At 35.2% G+C, this 19,924-nt stretch overlaps 1 protein-coding gene across 3 annotated transcripts in view; it reads right to left on the bottom strand.

Annotated features, from left to right (window-relative positions):
• ZDHHC17 (zinc finger DHHC-type palmitoyltransferase 17) overlaps window positions 1-19,924 on the bottom strand; it is a 68,726-nt gene that overhangs the window by 4,114 nt on the left and 44,688 nt on the right. For all 3 annotated transcript variants that reach the window (XR_004357125.1, XM_032688154.1, XM_032688155.1), the window contains exons 9-16: window positions 18,984-19,126; window positions 16,707-16,807; window positions 9,546-9,670; window positions 7,571-7,633; window positions 6,286-6,379; window positions 2,495-2,578; window positions 1,942-2,099; window positions 1,048-1,142 (exon numbers count right to left, since the gene is read on the bottom strand). Coding sequence is in view for 2 of the 3 variants with exons in the window: in XM_032688154.1 (XP_032544045.1) it covers window positions 1,048-1,142; window positions 1,942-2,099; window positions 2,495-2,578; window positions 6,286-6,379; window positions 7,571-7,633; window positions 9,546-9,670; window positions 16,707-16,807; window positions 18,984-19,126 (863 nt within the window). In the remaining variant the exon portion in view is untranslated. The remainder of the gene's footprint in view (window positions 1-1,047; window positions 1,143-1,941; window positions 2,100-2,494; window positions 2,579-6,285; window positions 6,380-7,570; window positions 7,634-9,545; window positions 9,671-16,706; window positions 16,808-18,983; window positions 19,127-19,924) is intronic.

The raw sequence follows: 19,924 nt of genomic DNA, 5'->3' as shown, positions 1-19,924 counted from the left end.
TCTTACTGCAAGTTTTGTATGAAGAGATAATAAAAAAAAGATTTATTTTTTATTATTTCTAGCACAGAAATCCATCTGCAACATAACAGAATCACAGAACGGGTCAGGTTGAAAGGGACCACAGTCGGTCATCTGGTCCACACTCCCTGCTCAAGCAGGGTCATTCTAGAGCACATTGCACGGGACTGCATGAATCCATGCTGACTATCCTATCACAGCTCCTATCTCCTTTTCCCCAGGTGGCACCTGAAAGACCATCGGTTCCCACAGGAGACATAGCATATACAGCAGGATGGCACGTGCTTCTGTCTTTCCCAGCTCCTTTTGTAACATGCTCTCAACTCACCAATATACCAGCCTCATGCCTTCATTTATTTCCTGCCTTGGCTCCACAAGCTGCTCCATGTCACTGTATTCCCATCCCAGTGCTACTTCACCTCTGAGCCCCACTCTTTCCTCTTGCACCCTCACCCCTACAGAAATTAGAATCCAAACCTACCCTTTTACATACAGCCCAAAAGCCCATGTCTCACCTATGCAACACCCACTTCAGTTCCTGGGGGATCCTGCTCCAAATAGCTTTGCCCATGCTCTTCCTCTTGAACAGGAAGAAAGTGAAGCCTCTTTTCTCACAGAAAAGAGAGAAAGGGGAGCAAACTCAACAGCACATTAAGTATTAATCAGGAGAAAGTGCCCAGTGTGGAAGTGAAGATCCAGGTCAACATCAACATGCTGCAGTAAGCAATCACCTTTGGTCTGAGCATTTGCTTTATAAAAAGGATATTTACTTCCCCATAAACTCTACAGCAAAATACAACCACATTCTTTTTTGTGTTTATGCATCTCTACACTACAAAACATTTATCACTTCCTTTAACTGGAGAGAATGTGTTACTGTAAAAACAGCTAGATTCAGGACTCCAAGTAGAGAAAATACTCTAAAAGTATTTAGCTGTATTCTGTTTCAACAAGCAGCACAATTCAAGTGTATGTAAGGCTACACATAAGAAATGTGTCATAATAAAGTGTATCCGCTTTAAAACTTACTTGAATGGGCTTTCAATAGATGTGGTCGTAACTTTAAAGTGCTTGTATCTTCTTGCATTCATTCTTTCATTTGTTGTGATCCCCAAGCAAGATATCTGAAGACAGGAAGAATAAGTAATTTAGCTCACATAAAAACATGCAACCCAGTCCTGCATGAGCCAGACTAAAAAAGAACCAAATTTACTAGTTTAAATTCTTTCTTCTGAAGCAGGAATTTTTGACTGGGGAAATTATTAGGCCCAAACGTGACACATAAAATTTTGAAATTGATATATGTTGTACGTGATGAATATTATAGAAAAAGTAGGACAAAACTTAAATTTACTGAAAAGTTTTACCTAAGTCTTAGAGGATAATTTCTATTTCTAGGACCTCTGGAAAGATTAAATCTCATGGTTCATTAATGACAAGACAAACTGAAAGTCTTTCATGTCATACTTGAAGGCTTTCAGTATGACTTCTCTTAGAAAGCATAAAGAAAATTTGAGTTTGGTACTGTAATGTGGCCTCAAATCACACTGAAGTAGTGCAAGAAATTATTGCATTTTCTTTGAAGCTACCACTCTCTTTCTGCTAATGACATACAGCATTACTCCAAGCTGGCTCCACAGATCTTAACCTCTATTATTCTTTATTGCCTTTCTCTGGTCTGTTTTACCTTTTTGTCATTCTGAGAATGGAAGGTAGGAGGCAGGTAGAAAAAAGAAAGCCCAAGTGAATGAGAAGTGAATGATGCCTAAGATCGAGAGAACAGATGCTTGCCTACAAGAGCAAGGCTGAGAGACCAAACACTCGGTCTTGCACAATGCACAAGAAAATTTAAATGACAAAACTATTTCATATCCTTATGTCACTCCCAAGGCTCAGCATTACAAGTGAAGTGCTCTTCCATACCTGATACATCTGACACATGAGTAACACAGCCACCCACATGAAGTGAAACACACTGTTTAGAAACATCCAAAACATCCATGGAGAACAGGTAGCAATCTGTGTAACATAGGTCCAAAATCCATCCTTTGTGTAACTTGTCTCACAGTGGAAACCCCAGTCTAGAGAGAAAAAGTGTCAAAAAATATACAGGAGATTTAAGGTATGTTTATTGTACATCAACATAATGCTCCCATTAGAATGTGATAAATTAAATAAGAAAATAACAACGTGCCAAAATAGTTTTACTTGCTCTCTTTTCCTTTCCCAACTCCTTGAATACATGCCATATGCACATACTTGGCTGTTATGAATTAAAAAAAAAAAGATCTCGGACAAGGAAAACATCATCATCTAAATTAAAACACCCAATATAGTCAAATATTAAAGTGCAGTTCAATTACAGAGTAAAAATATCCACCACTCTGATTAGGCAAAAATTTGTAAAAATCCCTACGAGGAGATGAAGTATTTAGAAGCAATTTAAAAACCAAAACAAAACATCACATTTACTCACAAGAGATACATCCATAAATCATCCAGCAGATCATAAAAAGCAAGAAGAACAGGTATCCCATAAAATAGCGATGGTTCCCTGCTCCTAAAGTTGTACAACAGGGATCAAATTACTATACTTTCAACAGAAAGACAAGAAAATTTCATTACTTGCTTAGAAGTACCGCTTATTTTATACACAGAAACATTATTCTCCAATGTTAAGCCCATATAACTTCAAGACAGTGAAATTAGCTGGCGTATGGGGTTTTTTTACTTCTCAGACAACAAAGCAATGTTTCTTCAATTTTCTTCAATTTCCATCACATTACAACTGCAATTCACTAATTCATTTGTAACCTCTTCCATGAACTAATAAAATTTTTGATAGAAATATTTAGAACAATGTTGGTGCCAGCTGTTGCAGAGCCCTCAACAGCCAGGAATTACACATCAAAACATTATTTAAAAGCCATTAAAAAATCGTCAGACTTCAGAGTCCACTTTCTTAAAAGAAACAGAAATATGAACAAATACATAAGCTTCCTTGTATATTTGTTAATAAGCTAACTTACACCTTAGGTTTTACCTGCTTCATGAAGCTAGCTAAAAATAAAGTATCTAGCAGAACTTGTAAAACAGATACATGTAACTGAACAGATGAGGCCTAAGAACCTGGCTATAATAATGAATGAGATAAAAACTACTCTGCTTTAGACAATTTAAATGCAATAAAATTCAGTTACTAAAAGACTGATCTATTTTTAACATTAATAGAGCTAAAATAAGCTTCTTATGTGAGTACATCATAATACTGAAGTACTCAGCCTTCCTTCTGGATGTAAAATATGTCCAGTGTTGCAACCTTCCAACAGCTCCAGGCTGTAAACTAAACCCACAGAGATGATAATGACTACAAAAGACTTGGCTGTCATCATCTACCACAGCATTTACTTCTTCATTATGTCAAATGTTTTCCCTGCTAAAACAAGAGCATCCTCTGGAGGCAGAAAATAATCAAGTGCTTTTAGCAAGTGAGCTGAAAGATCGTATAAATAAGAGATGAGGAAAAACACACATACAGCCCAAGCTAGACTAAACACAAGACATTTCCTTGAAAATCAAACAAGTTCCTGCAGACATAAAATTATGTTGTAACATTGCCTTAATCACCTAAGGGCATACGAGAAAGTGCTGGGAATTTCCCTGAGGTATCATTTTCATTTGCATTCTAAATTTCAGAACTGTTAAGTTTCATAAAAGACATTTTTTTAAAAACATAGAAGTTAAACAGTGACCTAGAAGTCCATCTGAGAGGCAACCGATGTGATGTTTCTTTTAGCAACATCTTCAATGATACTAGGCCAAATTCTGCCTAACAGGAAATCCATATGTGTGGGGTAAAAACATAGGTGTAGCATTTAAAAGTGTAAATGAAACAGGTACAATCTTTATCACAGTTTAAAAAAAAAAAAAAGTCTTCAGAAAAAGAAAGCAGAGAAACTGTATTTTTGAATAAGACTGGACACAGCACTATGCTCTACAGTTTCATCCTGGACTGGCAGGAACAGAGGGAGTTATTCTCCACACTTAAAACAATGCTGTAAGAATTTCTGTTAATTTATTTTATATGCATGTGCTTCTACATAAGTAATAACATAAAATAAAGATAACTGATTTCTTACTGATGGAGCTATACTGTAGGATTTAGACAGTTTGCTAATTTCATAATTTTTCCAACTTTTAACTCCTTACAGGAGGGGAAAGTGATCATTTTTCTAAACCATGCAACAATTTCTCAGGTACACAAGAACCTAACTCACTGCTATCAGAAAAATAATTCAGTACAATGTCAGCATATATTGTGATACTACAGCTTAAAATTTGGCTCTAGAGATTTTCATGCTACTATTTGAAAACTACATTTCTGTTGCAAGTCTGCAGTTTGTGTTTGAAATGCAACTACAAGTTTAATAAAGTTTGTTATTTTTAATTTAAAAAAACTGCAAAAAAAATGCTATTTTGATACTTTATTAAAAAAATAAATATAATCACTTGTAGAGATTTGTTTGCTGTATTTTTAACTATAATTCTGCAGGTATGAGGAAAATAACTTGCCCCAGTTGCCAATTTATTTATTTTTCAAGTAGTATGCACTTTTTGTTACCCTCTTCAGAATGGTAAAAATATTCTAAGTCTCTTTATGTGCGAAGTTTTATCCCCAAAGGATTTATTTTAGAGTGTCTGTAAACACTCTTACAAGACTTCTCGATCCTATCTTTAGCAACATTCTTATCTTTCTAACACATTCCACATGCATCCAAATTCCACCTTCCAGAAAGGCATGATTCATGTTTCCCTTTTTGGCAAACATACCACGAATGCTGTTTTAAGAATGGATTCTATTTTGCAATCCTATGCTTAGTGGGACCATGTACCAATCTGAGAGACAGAGAAGCCATATAAGGTTGTTCAGACCATCACTCCCTCCAGTTCAGCTCCACCTCCCATACTGTGATTCCTAATGCTTTTTTCCCAGCATACTTTCAAGGGCCCCAACGTTTATTTTTACCTCCAGTTATCCCATTCACACCACTATAAGACAGATTCTGCTTTTCCATCATCAATGTTATTTAAAAACCATTTCCTTCACCTAACCTAATCTCATTACTCACATACTTTCATGACACACAAACTAAGGTCTTTCCTCCCCCATTTGTTTTTTGGTTTTCCAGTTATTGATAAAAATACTGGTTCTGTCACACTGACATGTATTCCTCAGTGCTCTTGCAAAACAAAATATGACTAAAGTGTCTCCAAAACCTGAGCCCATGTTCCCCTGCCTGTTTAAATTAAAAATTTCTTAGTTCTTCATTGTTAAACATCTAAAATATAAATCACAAGTATCTCAAGTAGTAACATCTGTAGGAAAAATAAAATAGAAGGGGATGATATAAGTTGATCACAATGAGACTTTAAGAATGTTCTATTAAAATTCAAATGCCAGGACTGACTACTTTACTCTTGATTTTCAGGTTAAACTACTCTGATTATGCATTATCATACCTACTGGAAAGACTGCAATAAAGCATTTATTGGTTGCCAGCTGTCAGTGAAGCCAGGTCCTAATTCCTCCCTAAGATTAAAGTTACCTCAGCCTGTGTCCTAAAAAATTAAACCAGTGAAGCAAGATGCACTCATTTCCTAACTGTGAAGTCTTCAGTGTTCCTTGCATAAATAATGGCTTTCAAATAAGTTTCTTAAAACTGACAGGGAATAGCAGCATTTAGAGACTTTATTCCTGTTCTATATCCATTCCTTCCATAATCACTGGGGAGAATAAAAGACAACCTGGATGGTCAAAAAGAGGAGAATACCTCAATAGGAAGTCATTCTGTATCTAATTGCTATAATCATGACATTTTTCAATACATATACTTTCCCATTAAATTACTGAATTTTATTGGTGAAAATGAAAATCTTCTATCTTATGTAATGGATAATAGTTGTGGAATTGGCATGTGCCTTTTCAGCAGTTAAGCTTTGCATCTTTTCATTACTAGAGTTTATGTTAATAAAAATACATATATAGGAAACTGAATTAGACACAGAACAATTTTAAGGAAAGACAATACAAATCAGAATAAAGCAGAAAACCACACATAGAAAAAGAATTAAGCTCAATGCTGAAAATTTTTTTCTTCTACCTAAAGTCCTCGACTGCTTTTCTCAGACTTTGGCAGAAGCCAAGTCACTTTCACTGTGAAACGAGAAGAGACAAAACCTTGCAGAGTATTTTAGCAAATTACTCACCTACGCAGTTACCCACCCATGGGCAGTGGTGATCAAACTTTGCTATACATCGATTGCAAACACCACAGTGTTTGGACCTCACTGGCTTCCGTATCTGTAATAGTTATTGACACTTGTTTAGAAAAGCAAATTACCCTGATATACTTTAAACAGAAAAACCCCAAACCCTCAATTTAAATGTAAATTGATTCGCTATTGTTAATTCCTTAGAGAACTTCAAACTTGATGCTAATTCTTAAAGCAATCCCAGCTATTAAACTTAATGTATACATTGTTTAACACAAACATCTTTACAACCAGGCTGAAATGATTTTCACGCTGGTTTTGTTACACAAAGGATTATTTTCTCCATACAAAGTTCTTCTATCACCCCCAGCTATTGAGCTTTGTATAGCAACCAGCTTCATTTCAGCTTTTTAACAATGAAAATACAGAATGAGCTTGAGTTCCATGATTCTGTCAGTATCATTTTTAACTGAGCTCTAATATAAATTCTTCAGGTTATTTTCTAAAGACAGAAATACAACTCAACAAGCAGAACTTGGTGGAACTTAAAATGCTAAATTACTCTCAACAATTTTTCTTGAAAGGTTATGTTTTGAAAGAAGTGGTCTTATATATATATGTATATATATATACACCCTCCCCCCCCATCTATCTATATATGTATGTACACCCATAGTTTTTAAGGCGCCAAATCTGTATATAATTTACCAGCTTCAAAACTAGGAATATTAATATCACTCATGTTCTATACAGGTCAGAGCTTTGCAGTGTAACACTGATAATCCTGAGAATTTTATATTTACTAGTTAACTTCCAAAGAAGAAACATATTACATTTCCTTATGAAAATTAAGATTTTTTTTCCCCCCTCCTGACTACTGCCAAATAGAGAAATGCACCTAATTTTTGAACAAAGTATTTTATTAGAAGCACAACATAATTTTTGCTGTGAGTTGCAGAGGCAGTGGGATGTCACCTGTGATTTTCATAACTTGTTAGGTGTATAACCAAACATCTTAGTAGACATATTGGATACTTGGATTTTGACACTGTAAGTTATTTCCACAGTGATCTTTTTTTCCCCTCTTACTGTTGCATTTTTTTTTGTGTACAGACATATTATTTATTGAAAACACAAATTAAATATTACAAATAAACCCTGCCCTTGAAACTGCATTATTAAGGCCAAATATGTGCTCATTATTGGAAGATTAATTTTGGCTTAGCACTAAAGGAAAAAAATAATAGTAAATGCTGAAATTTAGTTAAAAAAACACTACCAAGCAGGTACTGCAGAATATACTGAGGTCCAGACTTCCTGTCTCTGCAAGTTCTACTATTGTCTGCAGCAAAACAAAAAAAAAGAAAAAAAGAAAAAATTATAATTTAGTACATAAATAAATGCTGATAAATCATTTTCATACCCATAGCTGTGAACTCTTTATGTCAGGTAATTTTTACACACAGCAACAAATTAAATTCAGATGAAACTGATTTTTAATCTCTTTATTAAACCAATATACACATTCTTCTTCTAAATTCACTTCTAAATTAATTCTAGCTTATACTTATTACTAGTCTATTTAGGTTTAACTAGAGAAAAAGCTAGCTTATAGTAAACTTTGATACATCCAGAGTGATCAGCAACAGTTTGACCAACATGTTAAACCTATTAACATTAATGCAGCTGAATTTCCAAACAAGAAAATAAGTAAAACTGGCTATCAGGATCTGCCACTCTAAAAACAGGCTTTCCTTACAGAGGTTCCTCAGATGTTGAAGTTTCAAGAAAGAAAATAAATAATGCAAACCAAACCTCCTCTTACAGATATTCTTAAAGGTCGTCACACTAAATGACAGTATTTTTATTTTGTACACTCCTTCAGTACCCACTTTATTGTTGGAAAAGAAGGAACCTATTACTCCATTAAATGGTTTCCTAAAATTTTTAAAATTCAGCAGCTGAAAACATGCCATGTGAGACATAAATGACATTTGCAACATATGGAAAATATCCCCAAAACATCTTTTGCCAGCATAGCCTTCCTTGAACTAGAAGGAATTCTCTCAGCATAAATAGCTTAATGGCAAACAGATTAATCTACTTCTCCCTTTCAAACCACATATATTGTTTCATCAAGCTGGTTTCTCATTGCACAAGCAATAAAATAGTCCTTACAATTATTTTCTCATCATAGCAATACAAAGATAACTTCCTTAATTAGATGATGAACACTAAGGTACTTTGACTGAAATCATAGTTTTCCTCTAAAATACTAAAATGGTTAGGAAAAATTTATAGAAACTTTTTCTCAAAGTAACCAGTAAAAGCTGGCTGATACTAAAGTCTGAAAGCTGCACTATTTTTTTTCCCCTTGATTATTATATTTCCACCTACTATTTGCACAGTATCCTTGCCCCCCCCACTGTAACCCTTCATATTCCCTCTCCAAGCAACCACTGACATTCATAAGCCCTTCCAGGTCCCTCTTGCAACTTGCCAACTTCCAGTTCTTTGCATCCCTTTCTCACTCTTTCTCCCATCGCTGCTCCAACATTTCCCAGTAAAGGACTTGAAAATAAAGGGCTCCCTCACAAGAAAGCTTTTGTATATTATCCAGATGAATAGACAGCAAAAAAACCATGTAAGACATATCTACTCTGATTTTAATGCTGCTGGCATGACTTTTGATACCTTGGACAATTTCATAAATAGTCCATCTGATTTCAGTGGGAGTATACCACTACACTACAGACTCACAAAGGAATGTACATGGCGTGTTGCACAACACTGGAGTTCAGTACTGTCCACAAGCAAAATCCCAAAGCTCAGGAGAACAGAACAAGAGCAGATGAATAGCTTTTAAATATAACTTTCATGCAGACCCAGAAGCACTCAAGGTAGAGCTGCATCATTATACTTTGTAAACCTTTGTCTATTTTCTATACTTTTGAACTATATTAAGAGTGACTTGGGTTATTTTGTAACACAGAAGAAAGAGTATGACTTATTAGAATAACAAACATCTGAAACATTTTATTTTGCTACTTAAAATGACCAATATGCAATTTTGCATCGGTAAGACTTGAAATATATTCCACATGTAAAAAAAAAAAGAAATCTGGAAGACTTTACAACATTTTAAACCTTTTGTTATACAACTTATTGAAATTTAATGTACTGGACAGCAAACTACTCTGATCGGCTGCTGGAAGGCTGCTGAAGAACAAATTTCATATATCTCATGGGTTTACCTTTTTCTTTTGTTCTTCCGTGGCTTTGATGATTCCTGGATCAGATTTCCAGGATTTTCCAAAATTGTAGAAAAGTGCAACACTATTAGCAAGGAATGGAAGATGTATAAAGAAAAAATTGAGATGTGTTTACAGTCAAGGAATCTAAAGTATAAAACTAAATTTCCTCCTGAACATACCCAATGACAATTCTAAAATAAAATTAAATTTAGTTACGTTTTTACTAGAGCCCTCGAGTCACTGTCTTCTGAATTAACAAAATTCAGCACTGCTGTAAGAACTAGTTTGGTACTTACTATTTTCTATTGCTCAAACTTCAAAACTTACTTTCAAGAATGCTGTGCTCCATAAGGCGTTTCTAAAGCATTTATCTTTCTAAAGAATAACAACAGTTCAGTTTTTGCAATTATTTTCTCTTTTAATTAAATTAAATCCCATGAAATTTATTTTCTTAATAACTATTTCCTGTTTTCACAAAGATTTCAGAGCTCTATTTATAAGATAGACATTTGACTGACTATGTTTTCAGTGGCTTGACATTCCTGTGAGATCACAGGACGGACTGTTTCTAGCCATAGAAGGAATTGTGCTGCAATGACCAGTGTTGCGTGGCAATCTTCTCCCAACACCACTTATCTCCAAGAAAGGTGGTGTCTGAAACCTGGTCCTATAATAAGGCAGTACCCATATTTTACATCAATGACAGTTATTTTTAACATACTAATATGTTTAATACGTACGAAATCACAGAATTTATTATTCTCTTGAAGTGTTTATAAAATCACTTACCATATAAAGACAGAAAATAACCATTTGTATTAAAATACATTTCCTGCATTGAATGTCTTGCCATAAAATATGCCTTAGAGCGTAGTCTTAGAGCACTTGACATTTCTTCAGAGAATTAAAACATTTCTTAGCAATGATGTTGAAAAACCAAATACTTCAGATATGCCTCTTCCACAAAAGGTGGAAAATTATGTATTCTGATAAACCTACAAAAGACTTGACTAAACCGACTAAAGATACCTGCTGTAAGTCATAAGCGTAAGGAGATGCCCTATACCTGACAAAGCTGTGGTGGCAGAAGCCTCTACAGCACTGTCCGAGTAAAAAGGACATCTACTACTCATGCACAAATCACTGCACACTCAAATTACACTACATTTTGAGAAAGTTAAATAAATACATACAGATCTAAGTAACTTATGATGAGAAAGAACCCTGAAATGCGAACAAATACAAGCAGGCCTCTTTTTTACTTCTGAAAAGCTAACAAAGTCTCAGTCATGTGAAGTGTATTCCAAATAATTTTTGTTCTCCTCCTGTTCAGGGGAGGAACTGGCTGTGAATTGGTAATAAAAAATATTGGCAAGTTAAATTAAAATTTTAATAATGTATCTTATATAGTAGAATATTAGATTTATCTCACTAAAGGCTAATTAATCTTTCCTCTAACAAGCTGTTTCCTGCTAGTTTATAATAGGGGAAAAAAACATAGCTATACTATAACCTTAACACTCACAGTTCTATTTCATACATTACAGATGAAAAGCCCTGACTTCAAAATTTATACAGTCCAACTTCTTCTTATTTTTTTTTCTAAAACTATCTGCTGCCAAGAATAAGCCAGTTCAGCTGATTTGTCTAGCTAGATAGATTACATTTTCTTTAGAATACTAAAAGAATCACTAGGGAGTTTACTGCAACAGTTTAAACTGTTTTTTCACTAAAAGTACCTTAATCAGATGCCTGTTACAAACAATAAAGATACAATTGAAAATAATTATATGACCCATTCCTAATTACCATGCATCATGTCTAGACTTTTAAAGAAGATATAGGGAAAAACAGTTTATTTTCTATCTAGTATGAGGGGTTTATAACCTTAACGCTTTGGAATTGTTTTTTTACTAAGTAAAATTTGCACAACCTGTGTGATAAAGAAGCTGTTAATTTTCTGAACTTACATTCCCCCGTTTTACTCCATTAAATACAGAGAGAACATAAAAGACATCCCACAGTTTGTTTTTCCTGTCCTTTCATCACAGTGGTGTAAGATGAGTGCAACACTGACAATGTAAATGGTGGCAGATAAGGTACTTCTGTGCTGAGGATGGGTGTAGAATAGTTGTGCTTTAGGAAGAATTTGTAATGGGAAAGCTAGAAACTCATTTTCGCTTAGGAAGCCTGCAAAGTGCCCTCTCAAGAAGGCACTTTTTTCCCCCCCTTCTGCAGTCCAGAGGGGGTTGCAGAGAGCTGTGTTATCTCTCTCTCTGCTACGCTGGAGAAAGACAACCCTAACAGACGTACAGAGGCCTTGGGAAGGCGGGGGAAAAACAGAGAGGATACTAAAGGCCCTGGAGAGGGTGGGAACTTGCCTTTTCTCCCTGGGGCCTGGTGCTTCAATAGCACTGTCAGGTATTTTTAAGATTCTTGTGTTCTGGTCTTCTAAATAAACTTTTGAATTCTTTCCACTGCTTTGGCATTTCTGGGGATACCTGCATATATTACTTTACAACGGGAGATGTTGGGAGACTACACAAGAAGTTAAAAGTTTTCTTCTCCAGCATATTTCCGGTATGTGATGTGGATAAACAACTCCAGCTGTAGGATTCATCTCACCCACTGTAAATCACTCAGTATGCCTTTACACACATCAGAAAGGAAAAAAGCCACGTCCCACCTAACTTCAGTATCAAAATATTTAAATTAGGTCAGAGAAGCAGAGCCCTACAAGTGGTTATTCTTTGTCACTGGCTATGAAGAGTGCTTAAACATTAAACATTAAACTTCAATACAGATGTTCACCCTCCAGGTATCTAAAATCATGCTGAACTCCCCTGTGAAGTTATCATCTTGCATCACAGACATCTGTCAAAACTCTCCATATGTAAGAAACCCTTGTAGGTTTGCAATAGCTTCAGAGTAGGGAACTGGTTCTCCAGAGAGTGCCTCGTTTTGCCCTACCATCCTCATTTATAACTACAAGGAAAAATACATTACTACATTATTAAAGGCTGAAAAATGCACAATACAGCAAGCATTCACCTTCTGCCTTGCCACCAGTTTGTTGTCTTTTATGCAGTTCCCCCAGTTTTCACTGAGAGAGACAAAATAGAAACACCCCATTAAAACTTCCTACTTCTAGTCCTGATCAATATCCTTTAATTATCAGAATAAATACAAGAGACTTCCTCATATTCAGATGGAACTTTCTGTGGATCAGTTTCTGTCTGTTGCCTCTTATCCCATCGCTTAGCACCATTAGAAGAGCCTGGCTCCATCCTCTTGCCATCCTCCCTTCAGATACTTATAGACATTGATGAGGTTCCCTTTTGGTCATCTCTTCTCAAGGCTGAACAGGCCCAACTCCCTTAGCCTGTCCTCATTAGAGAGATGCTCCAGAACCTCAACTCATAACAGCTGTACATCTGGATCCAAGAGTCCAGGTAGACAACATCAGATAGCTACATGAGAAGCCTCATTTTACTGGGTATTTATTAGACAAAATCAATCTGTAATTAACTGAAGCTCTGCAAAAACCCCTATACCTCCATTCCTATCTAACATAAAAAAATCCCGTAGCTTGCAAATAAATTAGTGTATCTCCTTTAACCCAGATTTTTTTTTATATATTTTTTTTTTACTTTAGAAAAAGTATTTAGACATAGGAACAGAAGTTCTGGATAGCTGGGCCCAGAGTTTGGATTTTTTGGGCCTTCGGTTCCTCTAGAAACACGGTCGCCGGCTTCTTTCTTTCTGCATGCAAGGCTTTTTACTGTTTTCCTGAAACTAATTTTGGTAATAGGCATTTTTTTAGAACTGCTTAACTGTACCAATTAGCTTGTTACAGTTTTTAAAATCCTGTGCTATTGTATCAGCTTTGTGAAAGCATGAAAATCATCATGAATTCTCTTATACCCAGTTTTAAAATGATGCCTAACTGAAAAAGTGTGCAAAACCTAAAACCCAGCAATACATGAAGTATATTTGAAATAAAATAATCAATACAGTATTAGTTAATGATGAATTATTTTTAAAAATATAAATTGGTTTATATCATCTCATTATCTCAGCATTGCAACTAGTATGCTATAACAAAAAAAGCTTACTTAATCAAAACTGCACACTGCCATTTGCACCAAATAGAAGTGGCAGAAACAAAACAAAATACAGTGAATATCTTGGGTTACAGCAAACTCTGACATCTTAGAAAAACAGAGCAGTATAGGCATGTTCTGACATAACAGGCACTATTTGTTCAGTTGGAACTGAAAAGACTGCAAGAACAACTGAGATATGAACTCCGTACACGTGCCCTGGACTTTTACAGGACACGAGAAAACATTCTACCTATAAATGCTAATGAAAAAGCACAAAATGTGAAATTCTAGTCTCACATTATTAAAAGTGCAATTTTAAATAAGGCTTTTTTCTTTTAACAATAAGACTAAATTAAAATATAGTGATTTAGTGTGTAAGATTTTTGAGGGCATTTTCCCCCTACTCTCCAAACAGTAGGAGACTAGAATACATTAACAGAGCAAGACATAACTATCGTTTGTTATGGGCAAAATATAGTCACAAGGAAGCACCAAAACAGTGGCATGGAAGCATAGGACAATAAACTCACCTACAGACTCATAAATACATAAACCATAACTTCCTGATTCCCTGCAAGAATGGGATCTCTATTTTAACAAATACACCAGATTCAGAAGCTGCTGAGAAAAATCCAACAAAATGGAAACATTTACAAAAAAATTCGGTACACTTTCAAGATTAGTCTTTTGGAAGGCACATCATTAAACCTTAGAATTTAGAGCCTTATTTTTCATGTGACCACCCTGAAATTCAAGAAAATGCACTGTTAATCTTTGGTTTTATTTGTTCTTTATGATACATTTTATCAACTACCTTTTTTTGTCCCATTAGGATTAAAACCACAAGACCTGATGATCTTCCAGACACCTTCAACATATCTACAAAAAAAGAAAATTCTTACCAAACACACAAAGATTAAAGTAGCACTTGCAGCAGTTAAGATCTTTATGTTATTTATAACATAAAGTTCCAGCAAGGCAATTCCTGATAGTTCTTTAAGGTTAGAAACTTTTTTCCCCTGAGCAAAAGACAGTCAGAATTCATGAAAACTATCAGGGCAGGTTTTATCACTTGAACATTATAGAATATAAGTAGTACTCTAGTCTGCTGTAAGCAATCCTATGAAGCTGTAAAAACGCAAGAATTTTTTCTCCAACCACAATGCTGTGCCTCATGCTACAAAATTAGAGCAGGCATGCAATTTCTTTTATCCAATAAAGCTACAGGGCAATTTTCCAGAAGAAGAATGAATTTGGAATCTTATTGCAAAGACTTCCAATTAAAAATCACCAATTAAAGGAAGAAGGCCTCAGGCACTCAAGTCTCTAAAAGTGCTTGTCAGAGAATTGTGTCAGCCCTAATGAAAGCAATTAGTAACTGAAGGTTTTAGACTATTACTTCTGTGTACAAAAAGACTGTTGCAAAGGTTTCGAGACACCAGCTCAGGACAGAAACAGGACAGTATTTTATTGACATTCTGAAGTCAGGCTTTATTAGGGTAACCAGTTGTCTATGGTTACTACTCCTAGTGGGCAATTAACATTATTCTGTGACCAAAAAATATGCTGAACTTCAAGCTGTTTAATCTGAACACTAACATAAATAAAAATCTAAGCAAGTTGGGACAAATATGAAGGAAATATGAGCTTCAGGATAAAAGCCTCACAATTTGACAGCCGTAATACAGGCCACCACTGAGTTGCGTTGACTGTGCAGCCATTTTAATGTAGTCAAGGACTTTAAATCAAAGTTGGACACCTTCTTAGATTTGGTTTAAGCTGATGTTATGTTAGCACAAGAAAGAATTTCACAGCAGATCAACATTTGCAACCCAAAACATGTAGTAGCATTGGTAAACATAAGTTTCTATTTTTAACTACTACTTTTTAAAATGTTTTTCATATTCATTTTGTACTTGCTTTCCTCATTCTGCAGCCAGTAAGTAAATTTGAGTTAAAACATAGAAAATCAGACCAGGCAAAGAGACTGGTAGTAGGACCAGTATTTCTAAATAACTGTTTTAAGACATACTTACATTAATATTGATATAATTTTTTTATTTTTAAGGGGTTTTTTTAAACATGAAATAGTGGTCATTTCCATTCACATGGGACTCCTATTCAGAGCAGCACCTTCACAAACACTGTCAGAATTGAAGCTAAAGGTAGCATGGGCGCAGGGTCTCCTCTCCACTCTCAACCCAAAAATACAAGGCTTGTTTAGCTAAGGATGTAAAACATATTAACAAGATGCCAAAAGGTATGCTCTGTTATGATCCTATTTCATGGCAATTCCTTCCCTAATGAAAAAAAAACCAGTTTCTAGAAAATCCAAGCCAGGATCCTCATAAAGTTCACTTCAACAATTTACAGCTGTAAGAACTGTATTAAGCACCAAATCTCTATTTTGTTTTCTTGGCTACTGAAATTACAATACCCAAGAAAGTTATTTAAAAATCTGTGGGGGAAAACTGATATTCCTCACTCAGTGAACTCTGAATCAAATTCTACCTCCATGAGTATAAAGAGTTCATATCTAGACAGACAATCGAAGCAAGAAAAAGATGGGCATATGCAGAATCTTTGTAATCTAGTGTTGTTTATACATACATTTTCAAACATATCTAAAGTTTGTATGGGATTTGCAAAATCTTTAGGAAGAACTAAATATGAAACTAATTCCATTGGAATTAATACAGACCACGAAATGGTCTACTAATTTTCTGAAAAGTACGGTCTAGAAAATGCAGTCAATTATACTGTGTCACCTCACAGCTAGAGAATATTTTGTAGAGTTGGTAATATTCTCCCACATAAGACATGATGTAAAGCTCAGGAAATATTGCAGACTACTATAAGCCAATTTTGAGGAAAATCTTTCACTTACCAAAGCAAAGAAATAAAATAATTACCATTAATATAGAAAGCAATGCTTAATGGAGACCCCCTTTTTAAAATTTTTATTGGCTTACTTACTGTTATCTGTAGAATATAGTTGGATAGTTCCTCATACTATTAACATAAAAAAAAATTAGTGTACACAAAGAAAGGATATCATTCCAAAACCAGAAGAACCACGTCACGTACATCCAGAATTTCGTAGCCAAATATATACCAAGAGGCAGTGCACTGTGCATGGAGTGATCAAAGAATGACCTGTAAAGTAGGAAAAATGTCACGTGGTAAATTTCTACTTACAAAAAGTAAATCCTGAACTGCTGCTTTAGAAAAACAGTTCCTGTTTAAATATATACTATATGGGATATTGCAAAATACATTTTCCTCACTTTTTCCTTCAAAGTTCATGAGAATTTCCTTTTTTTCAACCTGTCAAGAACTGGCCAATAAAGGCAGAATAAGTATATACTCATGCTAAAACTACACTGTGAAGGCAGTTAGGAACCTGTGAGATTCCTAGCCACGTGGACAGTGGTTGCAAACTATATTTACTTTTGAGATTCCAATGCTAAAGGCATTTTGGAAACCCATACAATGAAAATGGCATGTTAAAACTACTTCAGTAAGAAAAACTAAAGAGATCATGGTGGTATCAGCCTTGAAATATTTTAGATTACTGAATATTTTGCTTCTGTTACAGTTGCCAACAAAAAAACCCCAGATTAAATCATTTCCCATATCACTATATTTGCCAAGTTCTAAGATAGAATGTTGTTACTTTAATTAAAAAAAAAAAAAAGTGACTAGGTTACTCCACATTCAAGAAAAAATTGCTATGAACCACAGGAAAAGCCACATTCTAAACAGGTAAACTCCCGAAAATAAAACTTCTTGTACTGCCTGTCTAAACATTGTTATATTAATCCACTCTGCTTTTTGTGCTGGTGGTGCTCTCAGGGCTGCCACAAACGTGTGCAGGGAGTAGGTTCCATTTTGTTTCTTTACTTCCTTGCAGTATCTCTCTCTAATAGAAGTTCCTTAGGTCTTTTGAGAAAACCCTATAAGGAATATGAGCTAATGTGATGAGTAGTTAGTGAATATACATTTGGACACACAGGAGTTACTCTGCACTAATCTTTCAGTGAGTTCTGTGCATTTTTGTGTGTGTGAAAGCAGGGAGAAAAACACAGCTAAGCAGATTAGCTAAAATTCAACAGGGAAAGAAAGCACTACTAGAACAACAGCAGAAGTTTAATTTGAAACTGGATTTTGTGAAAAACATTTCAAAAAGGATTTATACTAGATATTAAGTAAAGGATAAGAGAAAGTTATCCTTTCTCTTATGTTAGTAAGAGAAAGAGAATGTTAATCCTGAACATGTCAGGTAGGTCAAAAATATAAAACTTGACAGAACACAGATCTTCAGAGACAAAAAAATCTTATTGTGCCTTTCTGTAGGAGGCACGGTTGAGGATTTGCATTGCCAAATGATTTTTGTGGGAGGAAGTCAGCAAATTGCACAGCCTCAGAGATGACAAAAACACTAAACAGATCATCTCCAAGATCCTGCAAAAGCTTGATGACCCTCCACCTACCTTGTGGTGTATTAAGTTCACTAAAATCTTCTGAACTTGGTTTAAGCAAGAGACATATTTTCCTCTTGATACAGAAAGGAAAGAGAACCAAGTGATTCTAATAAACATGACATCCAATGCCAGAAAAGCAGAATGTTCTAAGCACAGAGGTACAAAAAGGGCTCCTATACATGCTACACGTGATAAAAAAAAGCAAAGGATAGATGAAGTATTCTACAGATCTTGAAAATCCACTGGAACATGGCTATATGTGCGTGTGTATGTGTGCACATATATTTGTAGAGGCATTTACATATATTTAAAGTACCCATAATCACAACTAAAATTCTTTATGATCGGTAACAAAATGTACAAAAAACACTATTGGAAAGTAGCCACCCCTTTCCACACAAACAGAAGCTACAAAATCTGACTCTGACTTAATTTCTCTCTTTAGATGTCTTTGGGTATTTAAATTCTTAACTAGCAAAACAGAAAGTTGTAATAGTACACTTGCACATTATTTTTCTTCTATTACTTTGCTGTAACTTTCCCACTGACTGCTTTCTGCAAAATTCATGCTGATAACTCTTTGTAGACAGACATTCAGCACCCTCCTCTGGATAATGACTGAATTTCTGTTCTGCTGTTAGCTTCTGTTAGCTCAGTGGTATTCACCAAAGGTAATTCCATATGTTTTGCAAGACAACAGAGCATCACATGAGCTAAAGTTGCACAAGATCTTTCCCAGAAATAGTAATAAAAAACAATTCCAACAAGTAGAAATTTAAGACTATCAAGTAAAAATGCCAGCAAAATACACGCACACTAAACAGACAGTGTCCTGGTAAAACACTTACTTGGAAAGGAACTGCACCATAGCCCAAACGCCACCATACATCAGCCCTTTAATGAGCCAAGAATCAATGTCTAGGTCTGCTATAAACCCAACCAGCCAAATAACTAGGAAAGGAGTTCCCAGCATAACCTTCTGACGGAATTCCTACATAGAAACAAATACCAGTAAGTAACTCTATTTTCAGGAACAGACTATTATAATATTTTCTAATAAACAGGACAGTCACAAAAACTTAAATTTTCAGGAAGCTTGACATTGGGGAATGAATCTTGATAAATTTTTCATTTCTTGTATTTACATATCTTTAAAGAATTTGCAAGGAAAATAAGCCTTCCTAGAATTTTATAACAAATCAGTAACTTTGTTCTTTTAGAACTGCCTTGTAAAGATTTCGCTGTTAATGCAGAATCAAGGCAACAGTAGGGGTTTTTTAAGAGTCTGTCAGTGTATAAACTGCTACACAGCGCACAGCAATCTCAGTGAACTCTAAAGACTACACTTGTATAAGTAATAAAGTCATACTGAAGCACTATGAAGATAGGACCTTTTTTTGTCTTATACTATATGGGTACAACTCCTGATGAGGGCAGAGAACTCTTTCCAGATATTCAAAGCACAGTGATAATGCACATGTACACACAATGCAATGTACAAATCACTTCAGGTCAATAATCACTGCATTGTTACAGTTCCACAGGGTTAAAGCACAGGCTGTAGCCAGTACTTCAAGCACCTTGATGCAATATATCTTTAAATCAAGAAGTTATAACAAATCAGTATTAGTAAAACTTAATATCCAGCACAACACTCTACCTGAGTGTTGTGATGAATACTAAGAAAACATTACCTCTGTAGAAGTCACCAAACAATGGGCAGGAGAGCAGTTTTTCATGCTAAAGCAGTGTATTACCCCTTACACCCTCATTTCCTGCCTCCTCCTAT

Source organism: Chiroxiphia lanceolata, chromosome 5 (genome assembly GCF_009829145.1).
Source record: "Chiroxiphia lanceolata isolate bChiLan1 chromosome 5, bChiLan1.pri, whole genome shotgun sequence".
Taxonomy (NCBI): domain Eukaryota; kingdom Metazoa; phylum Chordata; class Aves; order Passeriformes; family Pipridae; genus Chiroxiphia; species Chiroxiphia lanceolata.
Note: the sequence above shows the minus strand (reverse complement) of the source record. Positions and strands in the feature narration are given on the sequence as shown.